The sequence below is a fragment of the Sinocyclocheilus rhinocerous genome, unplaced genomic scaffold (genome assembly GCF_001515625.1).
Source record: "Sinocyclocheilus rhinocerous isolate Xijiao unplaced genomic scaffold, SAMN03320098_v1.1 scaffold97, whole genome shotgun sequence".
NCBI lineage: Eukaryota > Metazoa > Chordata > Actinopteri > Cypriniformes > Cyprinidae > Sinocyclocheilus > Sinocyclocheilus rhinocerous.
In genome coordinates, this window is record NW_015666183.1 from 865740 (window position 1) to 887655 (window position 21916).

General features: G+C 36.9%; 1 protein-coding gene across 1 annotated transcript in view; it reads left to right on the plus strand.

Moving 5' to 3' along the window:
- The first annotated feature begins 630 nt into the window (after positions 1-630).
- Positions 631-21916, plus strand: part of LOC107732054 (dynein heavy chain 5, axonemal-like) — a 70745-nt gene continuing 49459 nt past the window's right edge. The window contains exons 1-32 of the mRNA XM_016543289.1: positions 631-850; positions 947-1038; positions 1878-2066; positions 2152-2226; positions 2311-2385; positions 2771-2842; positions 2944-3045; positions 5169-5355; positions 5640-5805; positions 6966-7059; positions 8060-8158; positions 8366-8547; positions 8625-8744; positions 8838-9039; positions 9130-9225; positions 9377-9550; positions 9732-9821; positions 9936-10091; positions 10312-10451; positions 11421-11572; positions 11906-12113; positions 13931-14018; positions 14190-14310; positions 14420-14586; positions 16878-16970; positions 17199-17402; positions 19301-19381; positions 19474-19878; positions 20052-20170; positions 20257-20393; positions 21062-21224; positions 21320-21431. Coding sequence (XP_016398775.1) covers positions 631-850; positions 947-1038; positions 1878-2066; positions 2152-2226; positions 2311-2385; positions 2771-2842; positions 2944-3045; positions 5169-5355; positions 5640-5805; positions 6966-7059; positions 8060-8158; positions 8366-8547; positions 8625-8744; positions 8838-9039; positions 9130-9225; positions 9377-9550; positions 9732-9821; positions 9936-10091; positions 10312-10451; positions 11421-11572; positions 11906-12113; positions 13931-14018; positions 14190-14310; positions 14420-14586; positions 16878-16970; positions 17199-17402; positions 19301-19381; positions 19474-19878; positions 20052-20170; positions 20257-20393; positions 21062-21224; positions 21320-21431 — 4581 coding nt within the window. The remainder of the gene's footprint in view (positions 851-946; positions 1039-1877; positions 2067-2151; positions 2227-2310; positions 2386-2770; positions 2843-2943; positions 3046-5168; positions 5356-5639; positions 5806-6965; positions 7060-8059; positions 8159-8365; positions 8548-8624; positions 8745-8837; positions 9040-9129; positions 9226-9376; positions 9551-9731; positions 9822-9935; positions 10092-10311; positions 10452-11420; positions 11573-11905; positions 12114-13930; positions 14019-14189; positions 14311-14419; positions 14587-16877; positions 16971-17198; positions 17403-19300; positions 19382-19473; positions 19879-20051; positions 20171-20256; positions 20394-21061; positions 21225-21319; positions 21432-21916) is intronic.

Consider the following 21916-nt stretch of genomic DNA (forward strand, 5'->3'; position numbering starts at 1 on the left):
AAAGTTTTTATACCTTCGCTAGTTTAATTGTTTGACGCAGTCTAACGTTAACCGTCTTAGATATTTTGCAGCAAGGAAGTAACGTTACTATATATATATTTATAGTGAAGACTTTATTGATAAAATATGTCCTTTTACTGTTAGTTTGTTGGCCTGTCAAAGTTGATAGGCTTTACTTGCGATCAAAAAAACCCAAAAGTCCCATAGACATGTATTTGCATTTTTCTGACTGACCAAGACCTTCAGCTTGACCTGACTAAGTATCCTATAATATTCTTAATTATTTTAATGAAAGTACATTTTTCGTATGGCATGATTGCCAAAAAGTCCCATTGATTTACACTGGATGTTCGTTATGTCGGTTAAGCCAAACTCCTGCTGGCAAACGGTTCAAATTTAAACACATGTAACTGTTAATCTTCCTAAAAAGTCACGCGCAGGTGCAATCTCCCGTTTAAAAAAGTTTTGCTGCTTAAGAAAGGAACACTAACATGTAAATATGTTGCCAATGAATATGACATTAAATTATGTTCATATACTGTACCTGCAGTGTAAAACCAGGTTGTCTTTGAATTATGAAAAATGCCTCATTTAAATTAACTGACTCTCAGGAAGATATTTCACAAAAAAATGTCAGAAAATGAAGACTCTCCTACGGATGCCAATGGCACAGAAAAAGAGACAGCCGATCGTGGGTCAGAAGTACCTGGCATGCCCCTGGGAAATAAGCAAGGATTTGGGGAGGAAAGCACTATGTCATCTCATGAAAAAGAAAATGATGATATAGCAAAACTCCCATCCTCACATCAGGATCTAGAAGTGAAACCACCACTAACCACCATAAAAACGGGTATGATTAGTTTTTGTGTGTGACATTTTACAATGACCTGTCTTTATATGTATTGATGAGCAGGATTCTTTGTATTGTTCATCTTATTAAATATAGGTGCGGGTAGACACAGAAGAATTGGAGCGCAAACGGAAAAAAACATCAATCAGACAACACCAGCTGCTGCATCCCAGACAGTCACCACTGCTGTCAGTAATTATTATTATTTATTTTATTTTCTATGGTATTTTATTATTTTAATTTATATTTATTTTATGAAATAATATATTATTTTGTTTGTGGATTATATATAGTCTGGCATTCCACATTTTTGCCCATCAACAAAACTATGCTCTTTGGAGTGTTACAAGCTCTTGGTGCATAAAGAAGATCTGTAAAGTTGCAAAGACTAAAGTATTTGAAGTGTAGGTTTTCGCATTATTATTACTACATTCAAACCTGAACACAGAAAGCATTTTGTTACACAAAACTTTAACATTTTATAAAAAATGTAACAAAAATGAACAGGAATGCTTTATCAGAGCTTAATCCTTCTGGGTCTGAAGTCGAATTATTGATTTTATTTTACATAGTTGCAGTGTTACAGTCACACCACTTCATAGATGTGTGTGTACAAGTGTGTGTCCGCGCTTGTGTTAGTTGGTGTGTTGATTTTGCACTCTAGATGGTTTAGAGTTTTACCCCTTTATTTTTTTTCTGCATTGTGGGGGATTTGTAGATTGTTCACAAAAATCTTCTGTATTTTCGATATTTTTTTTACCCATTTCCCATTCATTTCCTATGGTTTGTCATTTTTGACCGAAGACCATGAGTGTGACTATTTTTTTTACGACCACTTAGCCTTTTCGAATCATCATCAATCATGCCCTCAATTTTTTTGTGTGCTCACATACCAAGTGCCATAAAAGTCACAAAGTTTCGTACCATTCTGGTGAAGCTACGATTTTTAAAAATTCAACATGTAAAATTCTCCGGTCAGAAGTGACCGAAGACCACACAATTAAGCTGACTTGACTTGTCCTCTCAGGTGTCAGGGAAGCGCTCTGTGATACTATCTAATGAAGCCCGAAAGGAGAAAATAAAACAGGTCAAAGCTCTCAAAGATGAGCGTAGAGCAGCTCTTGATGGCCGACACAAGTACCTCATCTCAATCATTGCAGAAATGATGAGCCTGGGAGACACGGAAGTCGAGGAGGCTATCATCTCAGATGATAAGGTGTGTAAAATATGACACTACTAATGTCCTCAAAATCACAAACATGTGGTTGCCATGTATAAATGTGTGTATGTGTGTTCTGCAGTTCTACATGATTGAAGAATTCTTCTCAGCAAATGGTTCAAAGAGTCTTACGTTCTTCTACCAAGTCACAGAAACGGTAAAACACACGACTTGATGGTGACTGCAAAACATCCTAAAAGCATGATATTAACAAGCCATACCTGCCTATATTTCTCTACAGTCCCATTCTTGGATCGATACCACAAATTTAGCCACTGGACAGAAGAAGCTGTTTATCACAACAGGCACTAATGAGGTACAAAATACCATTACTGTTACACTTTTAACAAAGCCCTACAACTATTTTCAACAGATATAATAAGTAATAATAAGAAATGTTTTTCGATCACCAAATTAGTATATTAGAATTATTTCTGAAGGATCATGTGACATTTTAAAGTATATTAAAACAGAAATCTAGAAACTAGATGTGTAAAAACTAATAGACTAATTAGTAGTAGTCACAACAAGACAAGCCAGTAAGACATGTTGTTCTGGAGGGACTGTCCCTGCAATTAATGCAATTTAAGTAGCTTTGGATGGACAGCATGTCCTAAATGGCGAGTGACTAAGTAACTATATATGCATGTTGCTAAGGAGAAAAACAATGAACTGGGTTGCTCTTCATTCACTGATTGCAGGGTCTTACCGGGCAGTGTTTGTTTTTCACAAGAATCACGGACAAGGCCATAACAACCACAAACATATCCCAGGTCAGTGTGGGTTGAGGTGGGCAGGTTTATTTTTCGAGTGTAACTGGTACTGTTTAGTATCGTGTATAGGTCATTGGATACTCTTATGTCATTCTCTGTAGGAGGTGAATTTTGGAATGCTTGACGGCTCAGAGACAAGTGTCCTCCACAGTTTGGAGTTTCTTTTTACTCAGGTCATGAACCAAGCCCTCAAATCACAAGAGGTATGATATATGATTCCATGAATTTTATAAATGATGAATGGAATAGGCCTGTATAGGATATATAAAGCATTGCTTTCTGTCTTGGACCATTTGTTAATATAAAAAGTCATCTTTTGAATAGACTGTTTTATTTTTACATTTTTGCTCCAGTAAATTAGCAAAATGATTTATTAAAAGAATTGAACACTTTCTGACAGTTCACTCACCCTCAAGCCATCCAAGATCAGGGCTCAACGCTAAGGATTTTTTTCTACTGGCCCGGACGGGGCAAATAATTATTCAAATTATTACTTTCCCTGCCAACATTTTCACTGGCTCTGCCAGAAAAAAATAAAAATAATAATAAATAAATAAAATAGTTGCCTTTATCATTATCTTCTATTCTAATAAATAAGCTTATATGACACCAATATTTTAGATACTAATTAAATTTTACAATTCTCGATTTCAATTTCAGCCAAAACTACTATCCTGACAAATATAAAGTTCAATCATTATTAAAGACAAGTAAACAGTCAGTAAATAAGAACAAATTACAAGCAATAACACCACTGAATACAGAACAAAGATACAAATGAAATGATTTAGGATTTTATGTTTGTAGGTGTTCAGGTACTCTACAGAAATTTAATAATCACATGTAAAATAACATAGCATATTCTTCACTGTGTTGCACCTTGATTTTTCATAGCCATTTAAAATGAGTGGTAACCACTGCATTTTAATCATGAATCGATCAAAAAAATAAATAAAAATACACACTTGTAGCATGTGCAATGTTTGATTTAAATTAGACCGTATAATTTAAAAATTTGAAGCAAAAACAGAATGGTCTGACTTTAGCTTTGTGAAATTATGCTACATGAAACACCTGCATGAATCCGAAACAGCAGACGTGCTGAATGAGCACAATCACTTTCTGCCAGCAGGTGGCGCTCATGGAACAGCAGCGTTTACTTGGTTACCGCTGTACAAAGAAGCAGAGCTGTGCATATTAGCACTACTTTAAATGCATTATACCGAGCCAAGATGAAAAGAAAACGCCATGTAAACTTTACTGAAAACAGTCAGTTCCCCTCAGAAACACATCCATATAAAATTCAATATTTTGGATTTTCTACCTATATTTCGCGCATCGTGAACAGTGATCTTACTCTGTATTTTCTCCTCTTTGCATTCATCCTCAGCGTTCTGGCCTCTGTTAATGGCCATTTACAGACTAAATATAATAATAACATAATATTTCCACACAAATGACATTTTTATTATGCGATGCAGTTTGTGTGCAAGCACGGAACAGAGATGGTCTGAAATAAAACAAAAAATGCCTGGTCGATCGGTGTATCTCTACTCCACTGTATAAATTAAATATAGATTCATAATTGTTAAAGCTACAAAGTTACTCGCCAAGACAGGTATTTTGACACATTTTTGTTTGTATTTGTCCGTTCAAGCACAAGAAAGACACGGAAAGAAACTCAACTCGGGGCTCGGGTGTCAGAGACGCAGCTGCTGTGCGTGCATTGTACTGAATGGAGTTGGCTTTCGCGCCTTGCTGGAATGCTTTTAAATTGCTTGATTTTTTAATTAGCAAGGCTTAAAAATAGGGATGTGCGGGTCTAGTCGACTAAACGGTACAGCTCCTGCTAGTCGACACTGAAAACAATAGTCGATTACACTACAGAAAAAGAAAAAAAAAACATAATTATCATTGAAATTACCATCATTTTATGTTACCATCAAATTACCATTGTTACATTTAAAACATTTTAAATGCCAAAGCCAGCTAATGTCAATCATGTCATTCACTACAGCCCGCCGCAGCTGCGATCCCGTCCGTGCCGTCTATTCCTCTAACGAAGACCCACTTCGGTGGTGGTGCGGGATGTCCATAATGAGGAAAAAAAATTAACTTAAATGATTTTAGCAAATGGCTGCAATATAACAAAGAGTGAAAAATTTAAGGGGGTCTGAATACTTTCCGTACCCACTGTATTTATGAACATAAGTTATTATTATCATTAGAATACTGAAAAATAGAAAATATAGAAATCTGGAACTTTCTGGTCCCAAAATACACGTGGCATATACAAAATGACATTTTAATCAAACCTTTCCTTCAGGATTGGGGAGCTATAAAATGTGGTCAAATGAGTCCAGATGTGCAAGACTTTCTAAGGTCAGTGGATAAGTTCAACTGTACCCTATCTTCAGTGATGAGGAGCATGGATGAAAAGTTTAAGCTTCATAACATCCCATCAGCCCCTGACCTGAGTCATATACAGAAAGCTGAAGACTACAGTAATGCAGGTAAAATGTTGAATATGGGGAAAAGAGAAATAAATCATAAATCCACTTTATTTGATGTCAAAGTAATAATATTTGGGTGAGGCAGAGGGCTTGACACGTTTTCCAATTGTATATAAAATGTACATACTATTTATAGGAATTATCCCAAGGTAACATTTTATTTGGTGCACAGAAATAACATATTTCACTTTTAATAACCATAAAAATACATAACACACACAAAAATTACAAGCCAGTCCTAAACTTTAGTTGCTATTATTCTCTTTTTCGGCTTTGGCATTAAGCTAATAACTCAGAGCTGGTAGAAAGTCTGGAAACAGTGCTGTTACACTGGGCCAAGCAGATAGAGCAAGTGCTGACAGAGAGTGAGCGCATTAGGAAAGAATCAGATGATATTGGACCCTCAGCAGAGCTGGCACACTGGAAGCGCAGAATGATCACCTTCAGCAGGTACCATGCCATCCAACAGTGTTTTTTCTGCAGTAATAACATACACAATTGGTATTTAATTTAGTGTTTATACATATAAATATACAATTCACTGTGTATTCAAGGGGGTCATATGATGCGATTTCAAGTTTTCCTTTCTCTTTGGAGTGTTACAAGCTGATTGTGCATAGATAAGATCCCTGAAGTTGCAAAGACTAAAGTCTCAAAACCAAAGAGATATTCTTTATCAAAGTTAAGACTCTGCCACGCCACTAGTCGGATACAAAACTTCCGTTTAAACAACAGTCAAATTAGTCGCTGCGCACATCCCTACTTAAAAACAGATGCAAATGATAAACTTTTTGTGAAGACGTGGTAGTGGCCTAATCGGGCAAGTGACAAATTCGTCAACTGTCCCGAGCATCTTTCACGCTGGCCCCGGGCCATCGGGCAGTCCTTATTGTCGAGCCCTGAAGATGTAGATGAGTTTGTTTCCTCTTCAGAATAGATTTGGAGAAATTAAGCATTACATCACTTGCTCACCAATGGATCCTCTGTAGTGAATGGGTGCCGTTAGAATGAGAGTCCAAACAGCTGATAAGAAGAATCCACAAGTAATTCACACAACTCTATGTCATCAATTAATGTCTTATGAAGTGAAAGCTGCATGTTTGTAAGTCACAAATCCATCATTAAGATGCTTCTAACAGTAACAGCTTCAAACAGTTGCTTCTAGCTAAAATACAAGTCCTCTATTCATAATATTGCCTTCTCCAATGAAAAAGTCGTCTCATCTGAATCAGAAGAGAAATATGCACAGATAAAGCAACTTTACATGCAGAATAGTCCAAAGCAGTTTTAATTTAATTTAATTCAAATCGTTTTACAGAAAATTTAATTATCTAAATTATATTTAGTAGTAGCTCATCAGTGGTGGTGACTATGTCAAGTTGATGTCCATATGGCAGAAATGTACAGTAAAAATCTTGCAGTTAGTTAATGACACCCATGCACTGCGGAAGGGCCATTGGTGAGCAAGTGATTAAATGCCAAATAAAACAAACTTTGCTGGCCTGATGGTGAGTACATTTTCAGAAATTTTTCATGTTATTATTAAATTATTATATACAGTGGGTACGGAAAGTATTCAGACCCCCTTAAATTTTTCACTCTTTGTTCAGCCTCTTGGATGAAATCAAGGACCCCTATGTGAAGATGATCATTGGTATATTGAATGCGGCCAAGTCGAAGACACTGAGTAAATGGAGAGAACTGGTCAGTTAAGTAGATGTTTTGTTGTGCTTTGCATTTTCATGCTTTTTAATACATATTACATGAAGAAATGCCACATTTTAAAATCAAAAAGAAAAAAGTAAGTAAGTATGTTTCGCATTTAGAGAATATTTTAAGGCCATCAACATTCATTGTATTAGACATTATTTTAAGTTTTACCTCCAAATTTTGCTTAATAAATCTCACTCATTAATGTAATCCTGTCTGGTCACAATGATTTTTGTTTTTAAATTAATATAAAAAATATTAATATAATAAATTCAGTACAGTAAATATGCAGGATTAATAAATAATGTACATTTTTATAACCTATTTTTTTTACATTACAATAAAAAAAACAATGAGTTTTATGTGTTACTGGATAAGAATTTTTAATTGTTAAATTAAATAGTTAAAGGAGACATATTATGCCCCTTTTTACAATATGTAATATAAATCTCTGGTGCATCCCTACTTTAAATGCAAATGAGCTGCTGCTCCCTGCCCCCTTTCCCAGCTTTTCCAGCTTTTGAGATGTGCCATTACAGCTCATACCTGCTAAAAACATCTGCTTTGGTTCTGATTATCATGTTTATCGCGCTGAAATCATGCGTTTTAAACCATATTAGTTTAAACTTCTGATATACGGTTTTCTGAGTGCACACGGACAGAAAGCGGTTGTCACAGCATGTGAGTACTAAACTAAGTTCTCATTCACACACAAGTTTATGTTAAAAACAGTAGCTGTTACAAAAACAGTCGGTTATGTCTGTAAAGGCAAACAGCTGGGAAATAAATCGCATGTTTATTTTAGATCTGTGTGGCAGCAGCAATATACAGTAAATAAATAAATAAATCCACTGCTCTTTTGTCTCCTCTGAGGCTGGGACTACCGGGGACCTGATTATAGCACTTAAAACCTGGAAAAGTCAGATTTTCATGATATGTCACCTTTAATAATAGATTGACATTTTGTTTGTATATTGCTGTTTTCTATCTTCAGGATGCAAGTATTACGGTTGTGGCCAATGAAGCTAAAGATAATGTGAAATATCTATCAACTCTGGACAAGTTTTTCGAACTTTTGGAAAAAAGCACTCCAGTAAGCTCCAAAATTGTATATGTTCTTCAGTAAAAACTGTTACATAATCAAGAGTGCCATTTATGGGTCACTTTAAGTGTCACAGTTTGAGTATTATGTAATTTTAAAACATAAGTAGTTGTGATGGACTGCTTATAATATATTGTCTCTTTTGCACAAGTTGCATTGGAATATTTCATGTGTAGATATTTGTATTGTTTGTTTCAGACCACCATGCTGAATCAAATTCCCAAACTGATGAACAGCATACACATGATTCAGCGTGTGTCTCAATATTACAATACCTCTGAACACATGACATCGCTCTTTGTGAAGGTCACTAATCAAATGGTGACCACCAGCAAGGCTTATCTCTGCCAAGGGGTGATGAAAATCTGGGACTTGGACAGGTTGGTCTTATGTGAGATGCTGAACTGCATTTCTAAATTTAAATAGACAAAATACATTGGTCTGTATTCGCATTTAGGAAGGAACTGCTTCAGCGGATGAAAGAATGTATTCAGCTGAACCAGGAGTACCAGCAATGCTTCCACCGAATGAAAGAGAAATTACAGGAGAACCCTCTTGAACGGCAATTTGAATTGAGGTCTGTAAACCATAGCATTAAAGTCAACTTAAGATCAAAATTTAACCCTATAATTTACTTTCTTAACTCAGCTCTGCTTTGTCGTACCATCAGTGAAAATTACATATTCGGAAAGTTTGATACATTCTGCAAACGTCTGGAGAAGATAACAGACATGGCCACAACTCTTGAAGATTTTTCAAGCCTGCAGTTTATGAAAGTTGAAGGTGTTGATAAAATATACATGCGCTACCAAACGATTGTTTCCAGCATCAAATCCAAGACCTACAATGTGCTTGACCACCGCAAATTAGAGGTAAGGTCTCTTATGACTGTGTATATTTTGATTTAGTTAAGTGTTTTTTTAGACGTGATCCATCTCTCATATGACATGATTTTTTTTTAGTTTGACAATGACTACACTGAGTTCAGAAGACAAATCCAGGGCTTATATCAGTCTCTTGATGCACTGATTGACACTTGGCTTCAACGTCCGCTCATTGTAAGGCCCTTTTAGTCAAGTGAAAGAGTTATATTATTAAGTGAACATTTGAATGACTGATCCATTCATTGCAGCTCATGACCAATAGATTACATACATTTTCAGTGTATTCCTTCTACATTGAAAGGAAATTTATTTACTGCCCCCACAGACTCATCAGGTCCTTGACCTGCTGTCCAAATTTGAGAACGGTGTGGGCAGACAAATGGACCTCACCCAGAAGTATATGGTAGTTCTGCAAAGGTATGAATGTGACCTTGAGTTTGTGCGCAAACTCTACCAAAGAGAGAAGAACAATCCCTCTTCTGCACAATTCAAGACTCCTGTAAGTTTCCTGTTGAGTGATCACCAAAGTGCTCAACTCTATTTCATATTTAAATCCTTTCATAAAGAATGCAAACATGCACAATTTACACATATTCAGAATATCCAACACAAAAAAACACTGGGACTACTGTGACTGTTTATTACTGGGACTAAAAATTGTTTTACATTTTCTTTTGCAGTTGGCTAGTAAAATTCAGTGGTCACAAAATCTGTTTAAAAAAATTCATTTGCCAATGCATATCCTAAAAGACAAATTGGACATTATGCAGGTAATTTACAGACAAAATTGTCACATCTCATTAGTAGATTAACACAGTTTATTTGAATTTTAATGAAATTTGAGACTGAAAAGCACCTTTTAAGAAACTTGTCTTGACTTTAAGACGCCAGAGAGGAGGAAGATTATTCAGGCATACAACAAACTTGCTGCCGTGCTGCTGGAGTATGAAATGATACATCACAAAGCTTGGGTTGATGGTGTGGAACTGGGACTATATGGTCTCAAATCTTCACTGCTGACTAGACACCCAGAAACCAAGGTTAGCAAGTTTATATCACTTCAAAACAGAATTTCAAAAGACATTATTCTTTGGCAAAATGGAACATTACATTTTAAAACAGTTAAAATTACTACAAATTCTAATTTTTAATCTGTTATTATTTATAAAAACCCAAACTATATACTCATAAAATCATAAAAAATTAAAGAAATATATTTTATTTTATTTTATCATTGAATCCTCCATTATTTGTGGATAGGTGTTCTATGTGAATCTTGACCCTCTAGTCCTGGAAGTTTTGCAAGAGGCAAAAAACATGTATACATTAGGTGCTAATGTACCTGATGTTATCTACAACATGGCTGCCAAAGAACCTCAGCTGAAGGAGTATCGTACCAAGTGAGTGCATAAAATATGTACCATACATTAAAGGAATAGTTCAGCCAAAAATGTATGTAGATAAGTTTGTTTCTTCATCAGAACAGATTTGGAGAAATTTAGCATTACATCACTTGCTCACCAGTGAATGGGTGCCGTCAGAATGAGAGTCCAAACAGCTGATAAAAACATTGCAACAAGTGATCCACATGACTCCAGTCTATATGTCATTTAACATCTTGTGAAATGAAAAGTTGTGTTTATAATAAACAAATCTGTCATTAAGATGTTTTAACTTCAAACAAGTCCTCTAGTCTAACCATAATATTGCTTTCTTCAGCAATATTGAAAGGTCTTGTCTGAATTAGGCGAGAAATATGCACAGATCAAGCACCATTTACAAGCAAAAACAGTGCTAAATAAATATGTTGGTGGAATTTGATGTGAGAGGACAACAGAGGATGGACTGTCACTGGAGAAAGTGTTTTTATGGATATTTTTGACAGAAGTGAAGGTTTAAAGTTAAAGTGGATTATTGTGATGTTTTTGTTAGCTGTTTGGACTCTCATTCTGACGGCACCCATTCACTGCAGAGGATCCATTGGTGAGCAATGTAATGCTACATTTCTCCAAATTTGTTTCAATGAAGAAACAAGACAAGAAAACATCTACATTTTGGATATCCTGGGCATGTACATTTTGAGCAAATTTTCAATTTTGAGTGAACTACTACTTTAAAATTACAGTGATCATGCTAAACCAGTCATTTTTTACCTTATTTATGCAATATTATTGCATAAAGCAGTGCTATTTGTGTGGCATGTATAGTCACTGCCTATGAAGTGTTCCAAATCAGATTCTATGATGGTTAGGATCAATGTTATCATTAGACAGCAAGACATCCTACTCATGAACAAACAGGCATAAATTATTGATCTAAATTGAAATATAAGGTTAATACATACAGTACATTAATATCACTGCTCTCAGATTACAGGAGATGCTAAGCAACTTTGATGCAGTAGTCAAGAGGATACCCAGTGTGCTACAGTCCCCAATGAAGCCCTTCATCAGATATGTGGAGACTGCCCTCTACCCTGGACTGACCATTCTCTCATGGACTTCCCTCAATATTGACCATTGTAAAACAAAAACAAAAAAAAACCTTGAAACCTTTTATCTTTAATGCTGTTTTTGGTTTGCAAATGTTTACAAGGGCCCCAAAAAAGTATTTGGACACTGAAGTCACACTTTAAAAATCTGAATTTCATTGTAAACAAAATATTAATATCATTCCACTAAATAATGTTTGTGTTTATAGAATGACATTAAGTGACCTACTGTAGAGTGTATTAACCTGCAGTGTTTATGTGGCCAGTGAAGAGTGTCTTAGAGTTTGGGAAATCTTTTGAAGTTAATTCTATTCAATGTTTAATCCTACCTTGGTACCTAAGTCTTTTCCCATTGTTTCTCAGTCATAGGCTGTGTGTACAAAGCACTGCAAGAGCTGGAGCAAGTAGTGAAGGTTGTTATGGATATTCTGGAATGTCGAATCGAGCGCACCTTAGAATCCATGGCTTCCACCAGTCTGCTGACACTGCCCAAAAATCAGCCAGTTACACCTGAGATGTTCCTCACCAATACAGAGACCACTATCAACACTGCAAGACAAACTATGAAGATGTGAGTGACACTTTCATTATCTTTTATCACAGACTAGTATGGTGTAAACAGCTATATTTAATTTGATGGCTACAAAGGCAGACTGTTCAAAAAGTTCCTCTGAAAATTTTGCTGAAAATGTACTTAACCTCAAGCCATCCAGCATGTAGATGAGTTTATGTAATTAGCATTACATCACTTGCTCACCAATGGATCCTCTGCAGTGAATGGGTGCCATCAAAACAGCAGATAAAAACATCACAATAATCCACAAGTTTTTATCAGCTGTTTAAACTCTCATTCTGACAGCATTCACTGCAGAGAGAATCCATTGTTTTTCGATAGTGTAGTATCAAAACATACTATTTAGTAGGGCTGCCCCCTACTAGTCGACTAATCATTAGTTGACTAGAAGAGGCTTGGTCGACCAAAATTTTATTAATCGCTTAGTCGCAGGATAAAAAAAAGAAAAATCCACAGGCGTAGTCACGCAGTCCGTGACAGACAGATCGTTAACGGCTGGTCTATGTGGTGATACAGTACATCGGGCAGGACATCCAAACGCTCGCCTATTATCGACCTCAAATATGACTTATCATCTGAAATATGTAAGTATTAGCAACTTTACATGGCCACTCAATCTAATGTTTACCTAGAGTGTGATGTGGAGTGTGGAAGCTGAAAAGTAGCTCACTGCAGGACAGATGGAGGCGCTTTTGTAAAATAATGAAAGAAACAGGATGCGCTTTCTGCCATCTCGGTCTCTGTGAACTCGAGCGCAAAACTCCGTGTATATCTTTGCCTTACAGACATTAAAAATATAGCTGTAAAAAAATATAGCTGTATCTATAGAGAGTGAAATGTCTACTTTCAAATGAACCAATTCAAATGGAAAACAAATATTCTCAGATTATGTAATCCGTATGAAACATGCATACAGGCGCATCATACTGTGGAGATGACAAGTCAGTTGTGTCGCCGACTTCATCTCTTAAACCGAAAACAAAGAAAGCACTAGTTTATCAACAAGTTATTAAAATGTTAATGCAGTCTCCTTACTGTTTTTCCCTGACACATTCATAATAATTTTTTCTGCCGGTGCGCTGTGGCAAGCTTTATGCGTGCGCTTGAGCGCATATTAGGCTATGTAGGCAATTAAAGGTTCATTATAATGATTTAAATGGTTTATTAATAAACATAAGAATAGTCGACTAATGCTTAAAATTAACGACTACTAGTCGACCAGAAAAATCCTTAGTCGAGGGCAGCCCTACTATATAGTATATAGCAGTGGTTCTCAAAGTGTGGTATGAGTACCACTAGTGGTACTCAGGCTCCCTTTAGTGGTACGCAGAGGAATCACTAAATTAAATATAAATGAATGTTAAAACACAATACATTTCAATTTAATCTTTATTTATTATTTTTTTACATTTAAGTACAGTACAGTTTTTATTTAACTTTTAGGTCATTTTAATTTAATCATTATTTAAGTTTTTTATTTACCTGTATGTAAGCACAGTGCAGTGTTAATGTTCAAACTATGTATTTACAATGTTAAAGTGGCTGACAACATTCAGCCTATAATATTCCTATAATATAGGAATAAAACTGCCTCATTTTTAAACTGTGCAGAGCTGTAGCTGAATAGGTAGGCCTACTACGCTACTGTATTTTAATGTTGGTCATTATGGTGGTACTTGGAGAGCCAAATATTTTCTGAGGTGGTACTTGGCATAAAAAGTTTGAGAACCACTGGTATATAGTATCCTGACTGAGGTCCATAGTTAAATGTGATTTAAAATAATAATTTGAGGATTCCTTTATTTTCATTCAAGTGCAAGCAAGCAGGTGGAGAGCTCAATGATGGAGATGGTTGAAGAACTGAAGAGAGTGCTGAAACCTTCAGAAAGGGTCAACTTGGAGGTACTGTAAACATAAGTTATGAAGGCTTTATTGTTATTTATAATTATAAAACACTTTTTAGCACTTGATTAGATGGGTTGTAGCTCGTTATGTGTGATATTACTGCTATAAACAGTCACACTACACATAATAAGTATAGTTTTCTGAGAAAATCTTGATGTGTATGTTCAGAACTACAAATGTCTGCATCCTGATGCCAAGCAGAAAACACGTTGTCTATGCTGCCTGCCATGTGCTTTCTATATCATGATGGGACAGTTATGTCAGAAGAACACAGAGGCCCTGGTCAGAGGTATACATGCATTATGGAATCATGCATCAGAGTTTCATCTGAAAATCGAGAACCTTACTTGTATCACCTTTTTGAGTCATTCATTAATGTTGTGTTCTTTATTTGAAAGCTACCAAATGCTCTCTGGATTCTCTGTGGCGTCGGCTGCTTGTTGTGAGTGCCAAGTATCGTTCTTCATCTCAAAGTGAAGCTGCTGTTCAGTTTCCTCTTTTTAGGGTTTCTGTTGAGCTGGCCATTCCCAACATTGTCTTCAGACCAAGTTTCGAACAGATACAGGTAATGACGTGAAAACAACGAGCATAATATCAATATGTAAAGTATACTTGCGCTTCTGTTCAAAGGTTTGGCGGTTCTATTCAAATAAACAGTTATTTTTTGACTTTCTTTTTGTCAAGAAATCCTGAAAAAAGTCAAAAATCTTGATTTCCACAAGCTGCACAACTGTTTTCAACATTGGTAATAATAATAAGAAATGTTTCTTGAGCACCAAATCAGCATAGTAGAATTATTTCTGAGGGATCATTTTACACTGAAGCCTGGAATAGTGACTGGTGAAAATTCTGCTTTTTTATTGCAGGAATATTTCACATTTTACAATACATCCCAACAAAAAAAAGCTATTTTAAATTGTGATAATATTGTCCTGTTTTTACTTTTTGATCAAGTAAATGCAGCCTTGGTGAGCACAAGCAAATTCCCTTTCAAGGGAAGTCTTTTCACTCTTCGGCCATATTTGCCTCCGGGCAGCTCATCCAAGACCAAGTCCTGTCTAAATGAATGTGGGAATCCTGAAATCTCAATAACTGCCCGACTCACAATTTAATTACATATTTCAAATCACCATCAAAATCTGAAATGAACTGCCCCATGAATGTTGTTTCTTATGCTCAAATAGTGTTAAAAAAAGCTTATTTTTCAGGCTAGACCAGCCTATGCGCATGCACAGTTGTATGCGCGAGTCTCCGGTTTCTATCGGAACCGGAGCTTCTAAAAGCTGCTGCAGTGACGCAGTGACTTTACCAATCAGCGATTGGCTCTTTCGTTTAGAATGCAGGACTATTCCACCATATTGCGTGTTGCAGTTTCTCCCATTCATAAGTATAGGAGTGAACCGTCTTTGTATTTCTATAGTCTTTGGCACAAGAGACTTCTTTCAAAAACATTACCAACCCCAAACCTTTTAACAGTTGTGTATACAGTATACTGTATATACATAAAACACAAGCACAGAATAATAAGATGTGTGAATAATAAGATGTGGTTTGATTGACACTCATAGGCCCAATCCCATTTCTACCCCTTAGCTTTTCCTCTTTCCCCTACCCCTCTGTTTTGCGCGTTCACGTGAAGGGGTAGGGGTGTCTCGATTCTCTTTTGGTTGGAGGGGTAGGGGTAAGGGGAAGGGCCAGATAGCCCTTCAAACGAAGATTTTTCGGGACCACACTTCAAACGAAGGGGTATGAATTATCTCAGTGCAAACCGGCTACAGCGGCAACATGGCTGCCCGAGCGAACAAAAAGACACATAAATGTAAGCATTTTTGGCATTAATAAAGATTTTAATGAAAAGTAATCATTTGTTTTGTTACATTCAATCGTGTGTTCATATATGGTCATGTTATTCAAATAAATTTTTGCAAAAAAAACGCTAAAATTTGCTAATGTCATATCATTACAGACTGCACGATATTGCCACAGCATATTTTCATGTCTGATCAGGGCGATAACCACCATAGACATTGAGGGGGTCTAGTTTCTTTTCTTCTGGATGTGTGAGCTGCGCGATCTCCGATGTGTGTGTGTGTGTCAGTAAGCAGCGCATTAATATAGAACGGTTAGGCTCTAATGCATACCAGTAGCCTATAGGTGTATGTATTGTAGGAGCTAGACGACGTATGATGACGTGTGACGGTATAGTAGTGGTGTCCCAATTCTTAGGGGAATATTTTCAACCCTACCCCTTGACACTCTGTTTCAAGGGACAAGGGGAAGGGGTAGGGGTATAAATTAGAATTGGGATTGGGCCTTAGTGTGTTTTTATAAACCATCAGAAACGGACATCTTCATGTGTATACATATTTATATGAAGTAAATTCTAAAACTTTAGATTTATTCCTAATCACTAATTTGTCCTTGTTCTGCAGGGCATTCTCAATAAAGCTGTGAACATGGTGCTTTCAATGGCAAAGGATGGTGTGAGCTGCGCGATCTCTGTGTGTGTGTGTGTGTGTCAGTAAGCAGCGCATTAATATAGAACGGTTAGGCTCTAATGCATACCAGTAGCCTATAGGTGTATGTATTGTAGGAGCTAGACGACGTATGATGACGTGTGACGGTATAGTAGTGGTGTCCCAATTCTTAGGGGAATATTTTCAACCCTACCCCTTGACACTCTGTTTCAAGGGACAAGGGGAAGGGGTAGGGGTATAAATTAGAATTGGGATTGGGCCTTAGTGTGTTTTTATAAACCATCAGAAACGGACATCTTCATGTGTATACATATTTATATGAAGTAAATTCTAAAACTTTAGATTTATTCCTAATCACTAATTTGTCCTTGTTCTGCAGGGCATTCTCAATAAAGCTGTGAACATGGTGCTTTCAATGGCAAAGGATGTTCCACTCTGGAAATTTTCCCATGTCCAACAAGAACAACTGGAGGTAACAGAATTAAAGGGGTGACCTGGATTAAGTTAAATTTAGCTTATCAATACAATGCCTCACAGACTTCCATTGTCCATGGAAAGTGCTTCAATGTACACTTGATTTTTGCTTGTTTTTACACCCTGATAGTTACAAAATTATCCTGTGGTAGTTACTGGCATGTGACAGATGTGTTCTGACCTTTATCAGAGGTTAGTTAACTGTAGAAGTCTTGTGACTCCACAGGCAGAGCAGGCAGCAGCGCGTGAGCTTGGAGATGAGACTCTAGTCACTAAACCACTCGTGCTGAGGACTCTGGACAGACAGGTGACAGAACATAAGGATGTGAACAAGGCTTTGTCCCAGCTTGTCCCTGTGGTGTCCTCTCTCAAAGCAGATGCTGGGGACATCCTGAAAGGGTTGTCTCAATTTTCAGCCCTGTGGAAACAGGTATTTAGCTAAATCTCTGTCTCTCTCTCTATAGATATGTAGTGTGTCAGTAGGAAATATCAGTTTACGTTCATTTTGCCATTAATTGTAATAATCCAGTGAGATTTTTCTTTGCACATGGAGTCTGACAACAGCCAGTGCTCCACACAGAGATCTGATCTCATCAACATCCAGTCTGTCTGGAACAGAAACAGAACAAACTAAGTGTTACGTCTCCCCAATTATCTGGCGTCTAGGGTTTTTGGGAGGTAACAAAACGTTTAATAAATAAAAAGATATTTAAGCTAAAACACTTTTCTCTGCTATGGAGGTGCAGTGTGTGCAATTAAGAAGCAGAAGCTTTTTTTAGTACCACCTCGGTTGGGGTTCCAAGTGAACCGTACCGTTACCAAAACGTGACGTGTAAACTCTGCTGATCACGGATTGGCCAGAGAGAATCGTCACTGAACTTGCGACACAAACACAACAGAAGCGCTAGATTTAAATCAGCACAGCCAGCGAAGGATCGAACTCAACTGTTTTGAACGAGCGCACCTTTTTTTAACAACCAAAAAGTTTTGTTGTCTGTTGCGGAAGAACAGACGTTCCTCTCGTTGATAGCAGAGGAGCGGATCCAGCGAGAGCTTGATGGGGCGACGCGGAATGAAAACGTTTTTTTTAGGAGTCGTGGTAGTAGAGGCGGCGCAACTATAACGACATGTGAATAATCCCGCCCACCCTAAAGCGGTACTGAACTGCAGTGGAAACGCAAACCGTGCCGAGCCGAACCGTGCCGTGCCGTACTGAGCCATGCCGAGCCGAGTCGTACCACGCAGTGGAAAAGCGCCAAAAGATGCTTCAAGAGACCCACATGCAAAGCTACCTGAAAAACTATGCACAAGTGCACCTAGGGCTAAAAGCTGCTTTAAACGCAAAGGATGGTCACACCAAATGTTTTAATTTAGTTAATAGAAGTTCATTGATAAAGAAAATATATTTATGACATTATTTTTGACAGCATCCTCATTTTACAGCATTTTTACACAAGTGCCTAAAACTTTTAACAGTACTGTAGCTTTGCTACAGGTAGGTCTCTTGAAGCATCTTGGGAGATGTTGCCACGGTTCTTCTGGATTTAGTCTGTCTCTGTTTCTTCATGTAATTCCAGACAGACTGGATGATGATGAAATCAGATCTCTGTGTGGAGCACTGGCTGTTGTCAGACTCCTTGTCCATTACTCCAGTCTCCAGTGTCACATTATCCTTCAGAAATCATTCTAAGATGCTGATTTGGTGCTTAATAAACATTTTTTATTATCAATGTTGAAAACAGCTGCTTAATGTTTTTTGTGGAACCGTTTTTTTCCTTGATTCTTTGATGAATAGAATGTTCAAAAGGACAGAAATTTAAAAGAAAATAGAAATCTGTTGTAACATTCTAAATGTCTTTTTTTGCCTCTTGCTGAATTTCATGCATCCTTGCTGAATGAAAGTATTAATTTTTTTTTTATTTTTTTTTATCATTCTTTCTTTTTTCTCCTTTCAGAATATCCTGATCTTCACAGAATCAAACGAGAGCTCAACCTTTTGTCCAAGCTGTACAGCCTCTACAATTCTGTGATTGACAGCGTTTCTGGCTACTACGACATACTATGGGCTGACCTCAATATAGAAAAGATAAACAGTAAGAAATAACTGACAGAACCATTTTTAGCTGGTGAAAATATTACTCTTCTCATAATTTTGGCCACCACTGTATATATATTATAATATAATTATATTAAATATATAAAAAAATAATTATATATATATGATTTAGGAGTGAAATATGATCCAGACATGTTTATGACAGGCACATACACATTGTGTAGCATCAGGACATCAAAATGTGTGACATTTCATGCTTTCCTCCAATCTAGGACCCAGCAGAACAGGTGAAAGTATTTTTGGAGACCAAACCATTATTGTCAGAATTCAGCGGCCAACTATCTCTGTATTCTGTACGTAATTTTTAAATAAGTCTTATGAAATTTGAAGATAGCTGCAGTCTAACTGAGAGTGATCCTAAATTCCACTACATGTATTTGATTAGACATTTGAGACCCGGATTCAAGAGCTTCCTTCCACTTGCACTGTCTGCCCCATCCTCTACGAAACTGACTCCCTCAAACTGTCCCTCGTTCAAGAGTGTCACACCTGGAAACGTGCATTTGGTGTGGCTCTAAACCAAAAGGCCTCTGTGGGCATGCTTGAGATTAGCTCTTTTGTGGATGGGGTGAGCAAGCAGCTGCAGAGGCCAATTTCTGACCTGGATGACGTGAGGGAAACCATGGCCGCCCTGCAAGAGATTCGAGAAGCGGAGATACGGATAGAGACCACCAGAGGACCGGTGGAGGAATCATTCGCTCTGTTAAATCGCCATGAGCTGTTCTTCAATGATGGAAATGCGGAAAAGATTGATGGGGTTGTCTACGCTTGGAAGGAACTTAATGTGATGGTAAAAGAAGTTTTTTTGAGACCACATGAAATAGTATTAAAATACATAGTAGTTTATTCTCTTTATTTTTTCTACTTTATGTCTCATCAAAGAAGTAGAGAATCACCTTTACCTTGTCTTCTTGGGATTTAGGTTTGTTTGTAAATGTACGTTGATCTGTTTTTAATTTGAAGGCAAAAGAAACACAGAATAAGCTTTTGGAAATTCAACCTCAAATGAAGGCTGAGCTTGTAGCTGGAGTTGAGGTCTTCCAGCAATCTGTGCAAACTTTCTATGCTGACTATGACAACAGGTTAATTTGCATATTAACTTCATGCAGTTTCTTACATACCTCTATTAGTGATTATAGTGTCTTAATAAAGCTGTTTTTGTGTTCAGTGGTCCTGGAGTAACAGGTTTGGCCCCACGTGAAGCCAGTGACAGGTTGCAAGTTTATCAGGCCAAGTTTGATGAACTGTGGACGAAATTCGTCACCTTTTCTAGTGGAGAAGAACTGTTTGGCCTCCCTGTTACAGGTGCTTCTGTATTTCTTTTTATCTTGTTAATATGGGTTTAGGTTCAGAAAGGACAGGGAAGATGCCATGTTTACTTTGATTTGAATGAAAATGAGGCTGTGAGGGACAGACATGTAATCTGGTCAACGGTTTATACTGCCTTATGGTTCTGGATGTAATGTTCAATTTTCTATTTGTCATTTTTGTCAACTGGAAATTTTGAATGTTTTGTCATCTAAATGATTGACACCAGGGTATACAACAGTACAACCCACTGTAAGATTTTTTTTTAGTGTTTTTTGAAAGTCACACAGTAATATTGTGAAATACTATTACAATTTTAAATAATTTCTAAATTTTAAAATGTAATTTATTCCTGCGATGGCAAAGCACATGATCCTTCAGAAATCATTCTAATATGCTGATTTGGTGCTTAATAAACATTTTTTATTATCAATGTTGAAAACAGAAAACAGCTGCTTAATGTTTTTTGTGGAACCGTTTTTTTCCTTGTTTCTTTGATGAATAGAATGTTCAAAAGGACAGAAATTTAAAAGAAAATAGAAATCTGTTGTAACATTCTAAATGTCTTTTTTGCCTCTTGCTGAATTTCATGCATCCTTGCTGAATGAAAGTATAAATTTTTTTTTATTTTTTTTTTTATCATTCTTTCTTTTTTCTCCTTTCAGAATATCCTGATCTTCACAGAATCAAACGAGAGCTCAACCTTTTGTCCAAGCTGTACAGCCTCTACAATTCTGTGATTGACAGCGTTTCTGGCTACTACGACATACTATGGGCTGACCTCAATATAGAAAAGATAAACAGTGAACTGCTGGATTTTCAGAATAGGTTTTTATGATTTTACCTTTCAAACTAATCTAATTAATAAATATTGTATATTGAATGACGTGAATTTGAGTGCATATTTTGTAATTCTTTTCAAGGATCCGTAAGCTGCCTGGGGCCCTGAAAGAGTGGCAAGCTTTTAATGACCTGAAAAAGACCATTGATGACTTTAATGAAACCTGTCCTCTACTCTACATGATGGCAAATAAGGTGATGTTAAGCAAGCATCTGTTCATACACACATATTGCATTTATACTAGGGGTGTAACGATTCACTCGTTTTATCGATGCATCGATTACAAACCCTGACGATGCATATGCATCGATCTTGAAACATCATTTTTGAATCGTGAATCGCCGATTTCGGACAGTAATCGATTTAAAACACTAAGAATCGAATGAATCTCGATTTCTATAGCGATTCAATGCTTTCAAAATATATACACATTAAATTACAACAAGCACAAATTAATTGAGACCTTGAACAGTGTTCGTGCCCTCGCATCTCTCCTTCACGCGCTCCACTAACCGCCTGTGACTGTCACAGGATTGCGCTCGCGCTCCGTTCGTCTTACTGGCACATTTTTTGAGCAACTGATGTGTGATCTCTCCTTAGTACTCGTGGCCAGTAATGCTAAAGTGAAGTAGTTTTACTTTTCTGTAGTTTTTCAATGGCTCTCGGCATCTTACCGACG